The sequence below is a fragment of the Bidens hawaiensis genome, unplaced genomic scaffold (genome assembly GCF_021521415.1).
Source record: "Bidens hawaiensis isolate Kalapana, Puna unplaced genomic scaffold, B.hawaiensis_p1.1 tig00002922_1, whole genome shotgun sequence".
In the NCBI taxonomy this organism is placed as follows: domain Eukaryota; kingdom Viridiplantae; phylum Streptophyta; class Magnoliopsida; order Asterales; family Asteraceae; genus Bidens; species Bidens hawaiensis.
Genome location: NW_027491156.1, coordinates 182,979 through 198,554, shown reverse-complemented (window position 1 = coordinate 198,554; position 15,576 = coordinate 182,979). Strand labels below are relative to the sequence as shown.

General features: G+C 33.5%; 1 protein-coding gene and 1 non-coding gene across 2 annotated transcripts; both read left to right on the top strand.

Annotated features, from left to right (window-relative positions):
- The first annotated feature begins 1,030 nt into the window (after positions 1-1,030).
- Positions 1,031-4,102, top strand: LOC143621582 (PI-PLC X domain-containing protein At5g67130-like). The gene is made up of 8 exons (XM_077092951.1): positions 1,031-1,135; positions 1,220-1,342; positions 1,412-1,549; positions 2,335-2,433; positions 2,527-2,830; positions 2,911-3,134; positions 3,211-3,297; positions 3,862-4,102. Exons 1-8 carry the CDS (start codon positions 1,031-1,033, stop codon positions 4,069-4,071), a joined length of 1,290 nt encoding a protein of 429 aa, XP_076949066.1. The 3' UTR covers positions 4,072-4,102.
- Positions 4,103-4,998: 896 nt separating this feature from the next.
- Positions 4,999-5,194, top strand: LOC143621641 (U2 spliceosomal RNA). The gene has a single exon (XR_013151571.1). It is a non-coding gene; the product is annotated as a U2 spliceosomal RNA (small nuclear RNA).
- Positions 5,195-15,576: the final 10,382 nt, after the last annotated feature.

Sequence of the window (15,576 nt, the reverse complement as noted above, 5' to 3'; positions counted from 1 at the left end):
TTTTACCCCCTTTGATCACCATCGGTGTTGGTAATACCCTTCCAAGATACAATGAAACTATTTGTATAGATCTATTGATCAATTCTACATGCAAGGTTGATAACTTGGACGAAATAGTGAGTTACACTGATTTTAGGTTACGAGAACTTTGTTTATGTAGTCGTTGCTTATAATTCTATATAAAAAGGGAGAGTGTATTTAACAAAGTTTGGCGTGAGCTAGTGTTCTAATTGAAAAAAGTGAAGACATGGAGTTATATTTATATGACACTGGATACCCTTTTGAATAAGTGTTTTCTAATCCAGTACTTTTTTTAATAATGCACGATATGAGCATGTCAGTCTGAAGACCAAGCTTGTTCGTGCTATGTTTGAATATATCACCCTTATGTAAAATGTCACATCAGTTTACGATCTCTTCCAATGAACTATACATCTATACTGGAAGCATCTTGACAATTGCATCATTAAACACTAAATTACATTGAAGACTCGCCCATACTGCACATAAAGAATGATGTGTTGCTCACTTGATCCCTTTTAAATCATCACGTCTTTCTTATTTGATTGCACATAAAATCATCACATTTTTCTTCTTTGGTTTATGCCATGATTAAATCCCAGTCCAATTTAATAAAACTAAGCTATCTATGTACATAATCCTTATTTATTCTAACTTTCACAAATTTCATTTTATAAAGTAAAGGTTTCACATATAGTTTTTTACTAGTGCAATTAAAAGTGTGCTTTTTTTCTTATCTAATAATACATTTTTCAATTATTTTCATTTTAATATAAGATTTATATTTTCAAAAAAGGAAAGGAGGAGTAGAGGTTGTTATGCGTGGCGCGTGACTGAAGCGTCACACACAGTCACACTCCCCTTTGCCTGAACGAACATTCTTACACACTTCTATATCTCTCTCTAATCTTACCTTCACATCCTATCTGAATGCCATTAATGGAGGTAAATCTCTCTCTCTCTCTCTTGCATATTATTAATTACATTTTCATTTTCAAATAACTGAAACATGCACATACTCGAATGCTCGCAGAGAATCAGTTTCTCGTTGAATGCGTTATTTGCAACTCTATTCACCGCAACGTTTCTGTTCACAGTGTCTTCGGCACTCAAGGTCAATTCCGAAACTAATCATCAACTGTTTGTTTATCTGTTTGCGGATAATTTAATCGGATTAATTGTGATTTGAAACTAACAGGAAGGAGAAATTTGCGTCAACGATAAGAGCTGTGACTCTGGATCACAATGCGGAACGTGTACTGGAAACGGCACCGTTCCGCTCCGGTGTGTTCGCATTCAGCCTCATAGTCCTGTTCGTAAGGTATATTATGCTAATGTTTATGACTGAAAATGAGAGTGTTGAAGTGTTTATCGATGTGAATTGTTTTAGGTGAGAGGATTGCCGTTCAATCGGTACTCGTGGTTGATGACTCACAATTCGTTTGCTAGAATTGGACATAAGTCGGATACAGGCGCTGTGCTTTTAGCTCCGATGAACCAGCAGGATTCCATTACTGCTCAGCTCGGAGTATGCTTTTCGTTTCTCTCTATCAGTCACACACTCACACGCTAAATTGCAATAGATTAGTTGATCGCGTATGATTGATTGATTACTGTTCTGAACGATCGAAAGTGCTTCGATTAACTTAATAAACGCTGCATCACTAGAATAATCTCTAATAATGTCCAATACTGTGAAAATTGTACTTAGAAACTGGTATAACATCGAATATTTTTCAGTAGCAACAAGAAATAGATTAAGTGGCCATGAATTACATTAGGAATCTATGCCAATTTAGAACTGAGATCTGAGAACTTGCCTTAAAAGTTAAAACAACTGTATTTATTTTCCAGGCTTCCAGCCAACATTGTAGAAGCTTTGTTGCCTAAGAATCAATTGACCTTGTGCATCCTTAAGTTTAATCAACTTTAGATTAATATGCAGTTAACAACCAAAATTGGCATATAATAAAGAGTGGAAAATTTGCCTTGTATGGTAGAACACTACAAGACTGAATATCTCAGTGGACCTAGTGACCTACATTTGTTGCTTGTATCACTTTTCTATAGACTTGCCAATGGTTAAAAACTACTATTTCTTATCAAAAATAGAACATCCCATTAGAATTGAATCCAGAATCTCATGTTTGTTGTAGTTAAGATGATATATTAAATTTCAGCGGGTCAAATTCTTCTAGTACAGTTTTTATATACAAAAATATTGCCTATGGTTTGTTCCTTGAACGGATATTGTTCTTACTATGTATACCTTGTATTGTTTAAGCAAAATATTTGTTCTTGCTGATTTTGCAGAATGGCGTGAGAGGTCTGATGCTCGATATGTATGACTTTGAGAATGATATTTGGTTATGTCACTCCTTTCATGGGAGATGCTTCAACTACACAGCTTTTGTAAGTATTTCTAGTACTACTCTTGTCGCCTGTAATCACTATGTATTGTTTTGATATCCTTTGAAATCCAAACATATTATTTAACTTCATCAGCAACCTGCAATCAATGTTCTGAAAGAGGTTGAAGCTTTTCTAGAAGCAAATCCTACAGAAATAGTCACCATAATCATTGAAGACTATGTTACCTCACAAAGTGGTCTAACCAAGGTCTTTAAAGCTTCTGGTCTGGGCAAGTTTTGGTTTCCGGTATCTCGAATGCCAACCAACGGTAGTAACTGGCCTACAGTTGACACCATGATCGAGGATAATCAACGGTTGGTAGTATTTACAACTAAGTCTTCTAAAGAAGCTTCCGAAGGTATTGCTTATGTGTGGAGATACTTGGTTGAGAATCAGTGTAAGTGTTAACTCTTAATCTCAACTTTATCAAAATTTTTCAATATGTATGTGTTTGTTAATGAATTCTGTAAACTGCAGATGGATCTGATGGAATGAAAAATGGGTCTTGCCCCAACCGTGCTGAGTCAGCTGCTATGAACACTAGATCAAGATCTTTGGTTCTGTTGAACCACTTCCCTGACACCCCGGATATGATTGAATCTTGCCAGCACAATTCTGCTCCATTGATGACCATGATGAACACTTGCCATGATGCTGCTGGTGAACGATGGCCTAATTTCATTTCTGTTGACTTCTACAAGGTATTTTCGATAATAATAATCTTCACCGAACATCGAATAAAATCAACTCACTTATACATGTTATTGAAATGTTTAGAGGAGTGACGGTGAAGGTCCACGCGCTGCTGTAGATTTTGCTAGTGGGCAGCTAGTTTGCGGTTGTAACAACATCGACTCATGCAGAGTATGCTTTCATTTTCTTTGCATCAATGTTTCCATAACTAAACCGGTCACCTTATCAGTTCACTAGTCGGATCATTAATAAACTTAAACTACATATAAAACTAATTTCAAACAAACTATGAAACTATTTAATGTTTTGATGTGGAATGGTATTAGTAAATTACGAAGATTTAAATAAATAAAATATTGAGTTGATGTAGTAAATGGACCTAGGAGCGCAAACGGGCCGAGCCGAGCTTGAGCTGAGCTCGTTTTGACTTACCAGAGCCCAATTTAGGCTCGCGATCCAGCTTGTGTTCTTTTATTAAACAAGCTTATTTAAGGCTCACTAGTTGGCTTGGCTCGTTCACACCACTAAATAAAATTTGAAGGAAAAATAACATAAAAAGATTGAAATCCGGTAGACTGGTTCAAACAGGACGATTCAAATACACAATCAAACCGGTTACATAGCTTGTTCGCGGTCCGATTCTGGAAACAATGATTAGCATCATTAATATGAAGTGGAGAAAACAACAAAGATAGAAAACATATGAGTAGATAATATTGTTGAATGTATTTGCAGGCAAAGATGCAATTTGGAGAGTGTATAGCCTCAGACAACGGTCCTGCACCAGCCCCAGCTACAGAAGCGTCTACATCAACAACAGCAGCAGCAAAAGGAAGAGGATTCAAGAAAAGGTTTGCCCATTCAGGTAGTCAACAGATTCAATTTGGATGGTTGATGGGGACAAGTTTGATCATCCTTTCTTTCTCAATAATGAGGGTTTGGTAAACTCAGTTTAAAACATTAGATTCCAAAAGAAGTTGGGGTAAAGTGAGTCTCACATGTGAATCAATGGTAATTTGTTGAAGAGATAGGGTGCTTTTACTTACTATTGATTCTCTCCTAGACTTCATATAATGCACATCACCTATAAATGGATACATTAGGTTGGAATTCCTTGGTGTCTGGTTATACAAATTTGGGAAAACTGATTCGGGTTGATTCAAACAAAACACTATATTTCATATATTGGGAATACACATGTAATATGAATTCGACATTCGGGACTGTTCAGTTCGATTCAAACCCCACAAATTCATAACTTGATTCGATAACAGAAACTCACAAATTTACAACTTGATTCGATGACTGATTCTGAATTCCAGACAAATGAATTCGAATTCGGTTTGGTTTGAATTTTGGTACCATCCGAAGCTTTAGAATACAATTAGTTACTTTCAAAATGCTGCCTCTAAAGTACAATTTGAGTAGTATCCTGAAGGGTGAAACTTGTTAACATAATCAATGAAACATATATAATCTGCATGTGATGGATAAAAGTAATTAATAAATTGTGTATAGAACTTTTCATGTCATTAGTACTAGTAATCTAACCTAATAATCACACTTGTTAACTTCATTATCGAATTCACAAGTATAACTATAAGACCCAAGCACCATCATTCTCTGTTGGGCCATTATTAAGATGAGCAGACCGTCTGCAGACGTAAATGGTAAATCTCCAAGAAATTTACGTTGATTATGGACAAGGTAGATTAATAAAAACGTCAGAGATTGGTAAATCAAATTGATAGTTTTGCTGGTTAGAGTTTTTTGTTTTATGAAAGGAAAAGTTTGCATCCCACATCGGCTGAGTGAAGTAACAGACAAGGGGGAAGTTTACTATAAAAACAAAGGCCCAGAGCTAAGAATAGCATACCTTTCTCGGCCTTTTGGCTAAGATCAAGTGTAGTATCTGTTCTTATCAGTTTAATATCTGATATGTGAGCCATCGGCTCACTTGATATTAATCTTATTTTTTATGGGGGAAGATCCGTCAAAGTAGCTTGCTGCTTGGGTCTTCATACGTCGCCATGGTCTCACACTACCACCATGGCCTGGCGCACCCCTCCAATTTCAAGTTTAATATTTTGACTAAGCTATTTTTTTATGTGGGCTTACAATTATTAAGTTCTACACTTCTTATTAAAGTCGTTTCGATACTAAAACGATTGTATTCCCGCCATAAAAGGACGATGAATCCATAAAAAGAAATTATAAATTTATGCATTTTTAGATTTTAACAAAAACAATAATTATCAGTATATAACTTGTACACGTACTATTGTGATTTAGACCCAAATTGTATAAAGCCTTACTACCCCAATGACCATAAGGACCTACTGTTGATCATCCTTCGTCGTCACCACCAGAACCCTTCGCTAGCCGATTTCCGTCTTTTGGTAAGTGATTTAAGGGAATCACTCATTTGATGCTGTGACATTCGTCAATTTTCAATTCGTATTTGTATTTGTTAACCCGACCCGTTGGGTCATTTATTGTATTAATTATCGTTAATAAAAGTGTTCCCGACATTTAAGGTTCATTGTTTTATGTTCGTGTTATTCAAGTATTTGTGAAACCCCGATTCCTATCGATAACCTAGTTAAAAACACGAAAGATTTCCAAAACCGAAAACTCATGAAAAATATTTTACAAAGTTTAAGTGTTAAAAGTGTAAAACTTGAAAACTAATATTGACTTAAAAGTATTTAAAATCCATTTAATAGGTTTATTAAACTTTAAAGGTTAAACTGTAACTTTTATATTAATTATATTATTATAATAATCTTAAATCAAAAACCCAACCCTATCTCGTCCATCCCCCACCTCACGTTTTTCCGGCCACCCTCCGGCCGCCGGAATCGGCGCCGAAGGTAGCCAAGACCCACCGTATAACGCGTTTTAACTTGAATTGTTTATATAAAAATGATTCTCCGTCTATATTAATCGATAACCAACTATTTAATTACGTTTATTCGCCGTATATAGTCCCGTAATCATCGCCGGAAAATCCGGAAATCGAATTAATGATATTAACCGCGTATACGCTCCTCCACTTAGTATAAATAGTAGCTTAGACCTTAGACCAATTCGCTCACACTTCTCAATCCCCCTCTAATACACCAATTTTGTCACACCCCAACCTAAGGCGGAAATGCCGGTGCGTGATCCGATTGCTCACAGCTCGAAGATACTATCATAATATAAATGACAATATCTAATTAATTATTTTAGTCAAAGAATACACACATTATCCAAATACAACAAACAATTTAAATGTATAAATATAATCTCAAATTATGATTATCTTGATTATATCCTAAGGTCTTGTCTACGTTGTCACACCCCAACCTAAGGCGGAAATGCCGGGGCGTGATCCGATATAAAATGTACTATCATATATAAAAGGTGACAATATCTAATTAATTATTTAATTCAAGTAATACACAATATTCAAATACAACTATACAATTCAAATAAATAAATACAATCAATTAAATTTAAGTTTGTCTTCAATGTAACCCTAAGGTCTTTCTAAGTGTCCATCCTTCAACTCAGTCAACCTGCATATGCGTAAAAAAAATGGAGTTTTGGTCAACAACACATGTTGAATGAGTTTACCACCAGTTTTGCAATAAAATAAGGATAATATAATAAATAAGCAAAACGTAATAAATGCGGTAATGAAATCAAACCATAAGCATGTAAGTTGTCGATTAAACCAGTGCCAAGCGAATCGAGCGCCGGTAAATCAACCATAAGCATATAAGAATAAGACCGTTGCCAAGCGAGTCGGGCGGTGGTCAATAGAATGAGAACCCTCTCCAAGGGGATATGTCAAACGAATGAATACAATAACACATAAGCACATAACAAGTAGATTTGATTAATCACACACAATTACACGTTTGCTATTTTTTGATATGTATGTATATATAGATATGTATGTATAGTATTATATACGCATATGTCCCCAAAACGTTTATGAAAAGCGAGTAGAATAGGGGAATGATAAAACTCACCTGATCGATTAAGCCAAACGGGAATGAATATGTCAAGAAAGTGAAAATCACGCTCTTCGCGAATTACCAACAAGAATCCTAATTGAATAATATTATAAATGAATTATAAATGATACAATACGTATAACGAATTTAGGATTTCGAGACGATTTGAGTTATACTTATGGTTGGATACGTTATGGATTGAACGATTGATCTCTAAGGATTATTATTATTTAATTATAAAAATCATTGTTTATCATAAAATCGGGTTTACGTACAATTAATTTAAATAAATATGAGTTGAGATTTATTATAATAAACGTTTAAATATATGATTATCGTAAAATTCATATTTTAGAATCTTTAACAAAACCAACGATAAAAACATAGTTAATACATCCAACGCATTTAATACAGTTATTATAGTTTTGTTTAAAACGGATAATATATCTACATACACACACACACACACACACACACATATATATATATAATAGATAATAAATATAAGAAATTTTACAAAGACGTTTTACGACGAGAAACATCAATATTAGTGTCGGTTTTAATAAAATAAGGAGGATTTATTATTAATAATATATATACACATACACAAAAACTTGTAACGAGACTATTGGACACGAAAACGTTAACTTTATGATGTCGGGTTTGATAAAATATTGTTTATTTGATATTTAACATTAATTATAATGTATTATAAATCATTAAAATAAGTTAAAAATAAATAAAAATAAAAATAACAAAAACAGGGGCTTGCTGAGACTAGAACCCGCGACCTTTGGCCGGTTCACGAATTCAACACCCACACACCAGCCACTTGCGCTTGTGTGTTAGTTTATTTAAGTTTGTAAACGTTTAGATATATACTGAAATTAATAATACCAAAATTGATTATAAACCCTAGATAAATCAACTGATCAATACGCTCAATGTTTCTTTAAATTGATTTAGGGCTTACAATTATTGTTGACAAAAAATCAGTACGTATATTTCAATTATCTGATTTGAGGTTTAAACGCGGCTTAATTGAATCACGACCGGGCCGGCGACGGGAACAAGATTGAACAGGTATAACGAGACTTCAATGATCCAATTAATTATGGGGGTTTGGGTCGCGATGGTATGAGAGGTGTTCAGACACGTTTAATTGAACTATGATCCATCCTAGGTTATATATTGGATTCTAGGTTAAGTCGGTGTATTAATATATCGATTATACGTAACCCTTGATCTTGTTTCCTAATTAACTAAGACGACTAGGCCGATAATGGCATGAAGAATCAAAAACACGATTCAATTCTTAATTTACAACGATAATTGAGGCTCATGAAAGTAAACGGGTCATATTATACGGGTATACGGGTCATGGATACGGGTCTAGGTATTTAGGTTATAAAAGATTTTGTAAAAGTTGCATTCTAGTCCTTTAAGTTTTGAGGTGGGAACATTATAAGTTTAAAGTTTAGCTTTGGGTTAAAAATGAACATTTTCCAAAGTTTTATATATGTTACATAAATATAAATTGTAAAATGATTTCTCGATAAGCGCGATACTTTTATTAAAATTTCCCGAATGTAAAACGGGTCAGGTTATAGATATATAAATTGTATGTGGAAAACCCGAGTTGTTACATACGTGTCCAAACTTCAATCTTCAATACAAGGAACCTGCATATGCGTAGAAAATGGAGTTTGTCAACAACACATGTTGAGTGAGATGATCACCAATTTTGACACAACAAATAATATATATATATATATAGATAATTGATAAATGATAAGTGATAAATGCGCAAACCAACCATGTGATAGTAATCAATCAAATCATAACCAAATCGTGCTAGTGTGCCAATGAATCGTTGCCAAGCGAATCGGGCATTGATTACAATGACTAAAATTGTCGTTTTACCTTTGCCAAGCGAATCGAGCTCCGGATACTAAGACGGTCGTATGATCATACTAATGAGAATCCAAGACTTTATAGAATACAAACACACTTAAACAAGTAGCAATTAGCAAATAGCATTTAATTGATATAGCACACAATGATTATGTTTGAGATATATATATATATATATATGATACAAAATATGAATAAGTACGCATATGTCCCCAAAACATCTGAAAACAACGTAGAAAGGGGAATGATCAAACTCACCTTAGATTAATGACGAACGAATATAAATAAGAATAAGCGAGCTAACGAATAAGTGAGTCGTCAACTACACGTCAAATGACATATACGATTCAGAATCTGAGATTTTAGGATATGATAATATGTATAAAAACGAACCCATTTCCGCTGAAATCAATCCAAACGGACGTTTAGAACTCAAGTTATGTTTGTTTTATGATTTAAGCAAGCTAGTGCTGACCAGAATCTGAACAGCGATTCGGAAGTCGGGTTTTGGTCAGTAGCCTTAAAATTTCTTTTCGATAATAAAAGTCTTCTGGACCGAACGTTGAATCTGATCAGAAGTATGAGAAAACGTTAAGTCAAACTAGTTGTCTATTTTGTCCTTTAACGAGTTTTAAACGATTTGACCAGTCAACACCCTTCAACAACCAAAATTTATTGAAGGTTATTGACTAGGGAATATATATGAATGATTTCTATGTTTACAACTTACCCGGAAAGTGAAAAGATCGATGAGAAACGGAAGTCAAAGGTCGGTACATAAGCAAAGTCAACCGATTAAGTATGTATCTTCAACAATAATGCAAAAACCAAAAAGAAACCAAGGGTATATGGTAGGTGACGGCTGAGAAAGGTTTATTTAGGGTTTAGAGAAGTTTATTGGCAGAGATTATAAGTCTTGTTTATATAAGAATAGCAAAAACGAACCATATTTGGAAGATTTACTCGTTTAAGTAACAAAATACGATTTTTAATAAGAATATCGATGTAATAAATCAAAGATTTCATGATTTATCAGTAATTTAACAACATGGACTTGTATTTTAGTTATAATCCTTTTCTTGGACCTTAATTTACTTGATTTATGCCAAAAATAAGCGATTTGAATGCTAAAAACAAATTAGAAAACAAAATAAGCTATTTAATGAGAAAATCTAGTACAATTGTCACACCCCGACCAAAGGCGGCGGAACATGCCGAGGTGTAAGGATTGTCCATAATCACATGACACTAATTAAAGTGACAGTATTTAATAAACTCATTTCATTTCACAACATCGAAAATGTCACATAACAATTATCCATAAAATAACCATAAACAAGATATCACAAAATATGGCAAATTGATATTGTTCATTTTTACTAATATCCTAAGGTCTTTGATGTCGTTTTCTTCACAATCATAAATCAACCAAGATGCAAACCTGCAACATTTCATAAAATAAAGTTTGTCAACACAAAGGTCGGTGAGCAATTCATAAGTTTAATCATATTAGTATATAATAAAGATAGCCACAAAACTTGCATACGAAACGATAAATAAAAGTGGTAATTTGGATAAATAGATATCGCTAAACACATTAGCGACACCTAGCTATAAGGGGATGCCAAATAGTCTAGGATTTTATAGTTATCGTTAATTGCGTTACGCTAACGACACCTTGCTATAAGGGGATGCCAAATAGTCTAGGATTTTATAGTTCCACCAACCAAAAGCGATAAACACATATGCATATAAGCATAGAACACCAAATCGAGCAATTATTTAGGTAAAGTATACAACTACGTTTGTGGTTTAAGATTCAAATATAAAGCATTTTGTTGAATAAGTATGAAATGGCACCCCCAAAATAAAAGATGGAAAATGGGGTATGAAGTACTCACCTTCAAGTGGTAAACTTGAAAGATGATAATTTGGAGATTTGTCGGAACGACGAGTTTAACGCACAATGCCTAAAAAGAAAAGAAGTCTTGAATTTAGAAAGGTTGTCTTGAAGGTCTTTAAACAAAATAAATGTTGAGAAATGTAAATAATTAAAGTTCAAGGTTTAAAATGTGACTATTTAAGAATTTATAATAATAACCCTTTAAAAATGTAAGTTTGCTCGAAACCGGGTTAAAGTATCTAACCTTAATATTTACTCAACCTATGTTAAGTAATAAGGTGGGTAAAATGCAAGAATGCAAATCCCTTTGGAATAAAGATACTAAAACGGGTTTTTTTTTATCGAGTGTTCGGGTTGTCGGCTCGGGTCTTGATAATTGGTCAAACCCAAAGTCAACTTTCCAAAATATTGAATGTTATGAGATAACTCAATAAAATTTAATAAGTCTTAACCAAGTATGTAGTTTCATTGTTTTAGAACTAACAACGCACGTTAAGCGAGTGTTCGGTTTTGTCGGTCCAAACTTTGTTATGAGATCAAGTTGGATCCAACATTTCCAAGTACTTAAGAAAATATTTAAAAATTAATTTGTAACTATTTTTAAAGAAATATACAAGTCTTGATGGCTAAAAAAAAACACACTTGTGTGTCTTAAGCGAACAAGAATCGGTTTGGTTCGGTTTCTATCTCACAACAAGTTCATAGATGGTTTCCACATGTCCAAACACTAAAGAACTTGTATAATAATGTACAAATAAAAATATACCAAAAGTTAACAATAAAGTCTTTAAACAAAAGTTCGGTTTTCGGTTCGGATCGTGTTTCGGGTTAAGACCGATGTAAGATTCTACAAACCCATAACCATAGAATTTGTAAAAATGATTTTAGAAACTTAGATCTAACACTAAGTATGTTTAAACAAACAAAACTAGTAACAAAGTTCGGTTTACGGTTTAGAGCTATTTACGGTTAAACCGAAGCATAGACTCTTAAAAACCCATAACCATGGAACTTGTAAACATGACCAACAAACTAAAATAAGCAAGATTAATATGTATGAACAAGTTATACAGATGTATATATATCAAGGACACGAAGTCCTCCATGAAGCCTTGCCTTATGGGGTCCGAAACCTCAACGACCGGAATCGGAGAAGTAACTACCAAAGGTAAACAAGGGGTGTATATTATATATATGTTGCACAACCATAAGCAAGTATTAATAAGGCTACATAAACTAATTAAGATGAAAGACCAAAATCCTTCAAGAACACTTAAGAAGATAACCTTGAATCTTTAATGTTTGAGAGAGTTTTTTTTTTTTTGGAGTTGTAGCAAGGGAAAATGAAGAGGAAAGGTGGTGTATATATAGGGTAATGTTGGTGGTCAAATATGGGTGTGAGACACAAGAGTTTTCATGCAAAATGGATCAAGACAAAAACACAAAACAACAAAAAAATAAATAAATAAATAAATAAAAACAAAAATAGGATGTTTTCAAGACCCAACAAGTTTGAAACAATATTGTAACATAAATCCATCATTTTGATTATAACATAAGCTTCGGTTTACAAATCGGGTCGGTTTACATAATAAACAAATACAAAAACGAATACAAACAAGACCCGAAATTGACGAATGTCACAACAATAACTAATAAAATTTGGCTTGGACACCAAGAAAATGAAATTGAACCAGCTATAACATTTCTTGGAGTTTAAGTTTTGTTAATTTAATCGAAAATAGGAAAGAATTGGCAAAACTAGTCCCTGTAGTTCCTGAAAATGTGATTCTTAGCCGTTTTAAGCGATTTTAAAGGTTTCTAAGGGCCGTTTGGCATAATTGAAAGTCATGAAATTATAAAATAAGTTAAACCAAGTTAAATATCCATAAATACACGTTTTAAATAGTTCGGAAGATCCAAATTACGTTCCCGAATCGATTTAAACTTAAACGAATACAAATACGAAAAATCCCAGATGTTACAGATTTGTCTGTAATTGGGAGTTCTTTTTCTGTTTTTCCGACGAACCTTAATTTTGGCCAAATCAAAACATCTAAAGGTAATTGATATGTGCTTTCTAATGTCGATTAACTGATGAACAATAGCCCTAAACAAATTTGAACGAACATAGAACAGTTTTTCCAATTGAAAAAAAATCTAGGGTTCAGATGAAAAAGATGAATATGAAATACTATATATATATATATATATATATATATATATATATATATTCTTATTCCGTAACTGAATGATCTTCTAGACCAACTGGTTGTGCCTATGTGTTACCAGTCTCCAGACCCGGGTTCGAAACCCGAACCCGGGTCACGCGTGAACTTGTTTATTTTTTTTTGTTATGTAATATAAACTTGAAAACCATAATCTGTTGGTATATATAAAGATTAAAAACCAAACTGAACTGGATGACTTTCCCCTGGAGCAGCTGGTAACACTTGGAACTCGTAACGCGGAGACCCGGGTTCGAAACCCGGGTCAAACATTTATTTTTGGTATTTATTTTTTTTTTCAAGTATTTATTTAACATTTTAATCAATTAAAAATCATTATAAGTTCATAAAAACTTTTTAAATTAAATAAAAATTATGTAAAAATTAACTGTAAAATATATCTCACCATTTTACATGTAAAAATCAAGTTTCTCGTTTTCGTAAGTCGTTATTAAAAATTGTTTAATAAACGTAAAGTAAACTTTAAATTTCTATAAATCGTTTAGTCAACGCAATAAATATAGTTATAACTTATAATCAATAGTTCAAGTTTTTCGAACATGTAAACTTTGGTTTCTCGTCATTAAAGTGCTTAAATCGTACTAAAAGTCGAATTGCCGTTAGAACATAAATAATAATATAATAATCTAAGGGCTATAAAACTTGTAATAAATTATAATAAAATAATAACTATCTTCTAAAACTACGTATACAATTAAACAACCTTAAAATCTTGATAGAATTGTCGTTAAAAGTCATGTTTATTCTTATTTATAGTTCGTACGGATTGACTGCTTCGGTTTCTTTGACGCTGATGTGCTAAAAGTAGTTTAATATTTATTAACTAAATTAACTAAAAATAAACACTAAGTAATATTCTAGACTCTCTAAAACTCGACCAAACTACTAACCGGCAAGTGAACCGATCGACTCTAGTAAAGCTAAGTAAGTCCGGATATCAAACCCATGAGACCCTTTAAATTACGTTTATTAGCTAATTAGACTTGACTACAAGACACGACTTATTATTTATATTTGCTTGGGGGATTTTATTTAAAATACTAATTTAATACTATAATTAAAAACTAATTAAGAAAACAAGTAATTTAAATGAAAGCAAAGTTTGTTATTAAAATACGATGATGATGAGAAAACTACCTAGGCTAGACTCCCTTAAATTTCAGTAATGACTTGACTCGGGAAAATATTTAGTTATGGACTGGGATTGTAAAATAGACACCTAAAAGAAAACCCGAATAGTACCCCTGACCCTTCTCAAGAGAAAACCTATGGATTTCTAACAAGTTTTAACGCACACCAGTATTAAAAATCAAGTTCGCTTACGGTCACCCAATTGTTTATAATTTAGTTCCTTTATACGAAATCCTACCTTACAGCGCGGAAATCAAAGGCAATTTACTATACTTAATTGATTTGATAAACAATAATAAATAATCAACCCTAGACGGACTCCTTACGAAGAACTAAATCTAGCAAGATTAAATAGTAAAGACTTATCAATAATCCAGCACTTTACAGATTTTAGATTAGCAACATACTTAGGTTTATTTAACAATATTATTCCTATGATCTTATCGCGAAATCAAATCATTAAATAATCAAGAACACAAAGTAATTGACCTAATAGCAATCCTATCATATGACAAACAATAATCAAGGAAAACTATGGAACAAAACTCATCAAACAATCCTAAGCATCCATACGCATCAATTAATTATAAGCAAATCTTTTACTAAATCATAAAAACCATAATGTAAATAATCCCAAATCAAATCAAAACATCAAGATAAGTTCATCATAAGCCTAGGCAGTCTATAATGTTTAGCCTAGCATCTTAAAATTAAACGAAACAAACAAGTAAGAATTCATGGTGATAAAACAATGAAAACGAAAGAAATAACAGATAGAACTAGTGTTCTTCTCCTTCAACCAATATGCGCAACACCAGCTGATTCCTCGACTCCACAGCTGCTAAAAACTCGTCCCGGTCGCCTCGGAACTCACCAAATTCGGATGAGGGGTTAAGGTATGATTAATGGTGAGTTTAGGTTCTTTATATAGGCAACAGGAGTCCAAAGATAGGTTAAGTCGGCCAACGATCGAAGTTTCTGGAATCCGGGCACCGCCTTCACCACGCCGCGCTGCTCAGCGGGCCTCCCATCCCCTGTCACATGGCGCACCGGCCAAAGGGGGGGTCTGGTTCGTTCTGCTGGTCCGGTTCACTTCCTGATTCGGTCCGGTTCGTTTCCTGACGCGTCGGTTCTCTGGTTCGGCTTGTTTTTGCTCATTTTTCGCTCTCTTTTCACCGAAATTAAATCCCGAAACCTAAAACATAAAACTAAGTTAGTAGTATACAAATCTTACGAGAAACCGAAC

Bases quoted from the DNA above. Each gene is read 5' to 3' on its own strand.
- LOC143621582 (XM_077092951.1), top strand. From the start codon at position 1,031: ATGCACATACTCGAATGCTCGCAGAGAATCAGTTTCTCGTTGAATGCG. The intron at 1,343-1,411 runs GTATATTATGCT...GAATTGTTTTAG, and splicing joins CTCATAGTCCTGTTCGTAAG to GTGAGAGGATTGCCGTTCAA. The intron at 1,550-2,334 runs GTATGCTTTTCG...CTGATTTTGCAG, and splicing joins CCATTACTGCTCAGCTCGGA to AATGGCGTGAGAGGTCTGAT.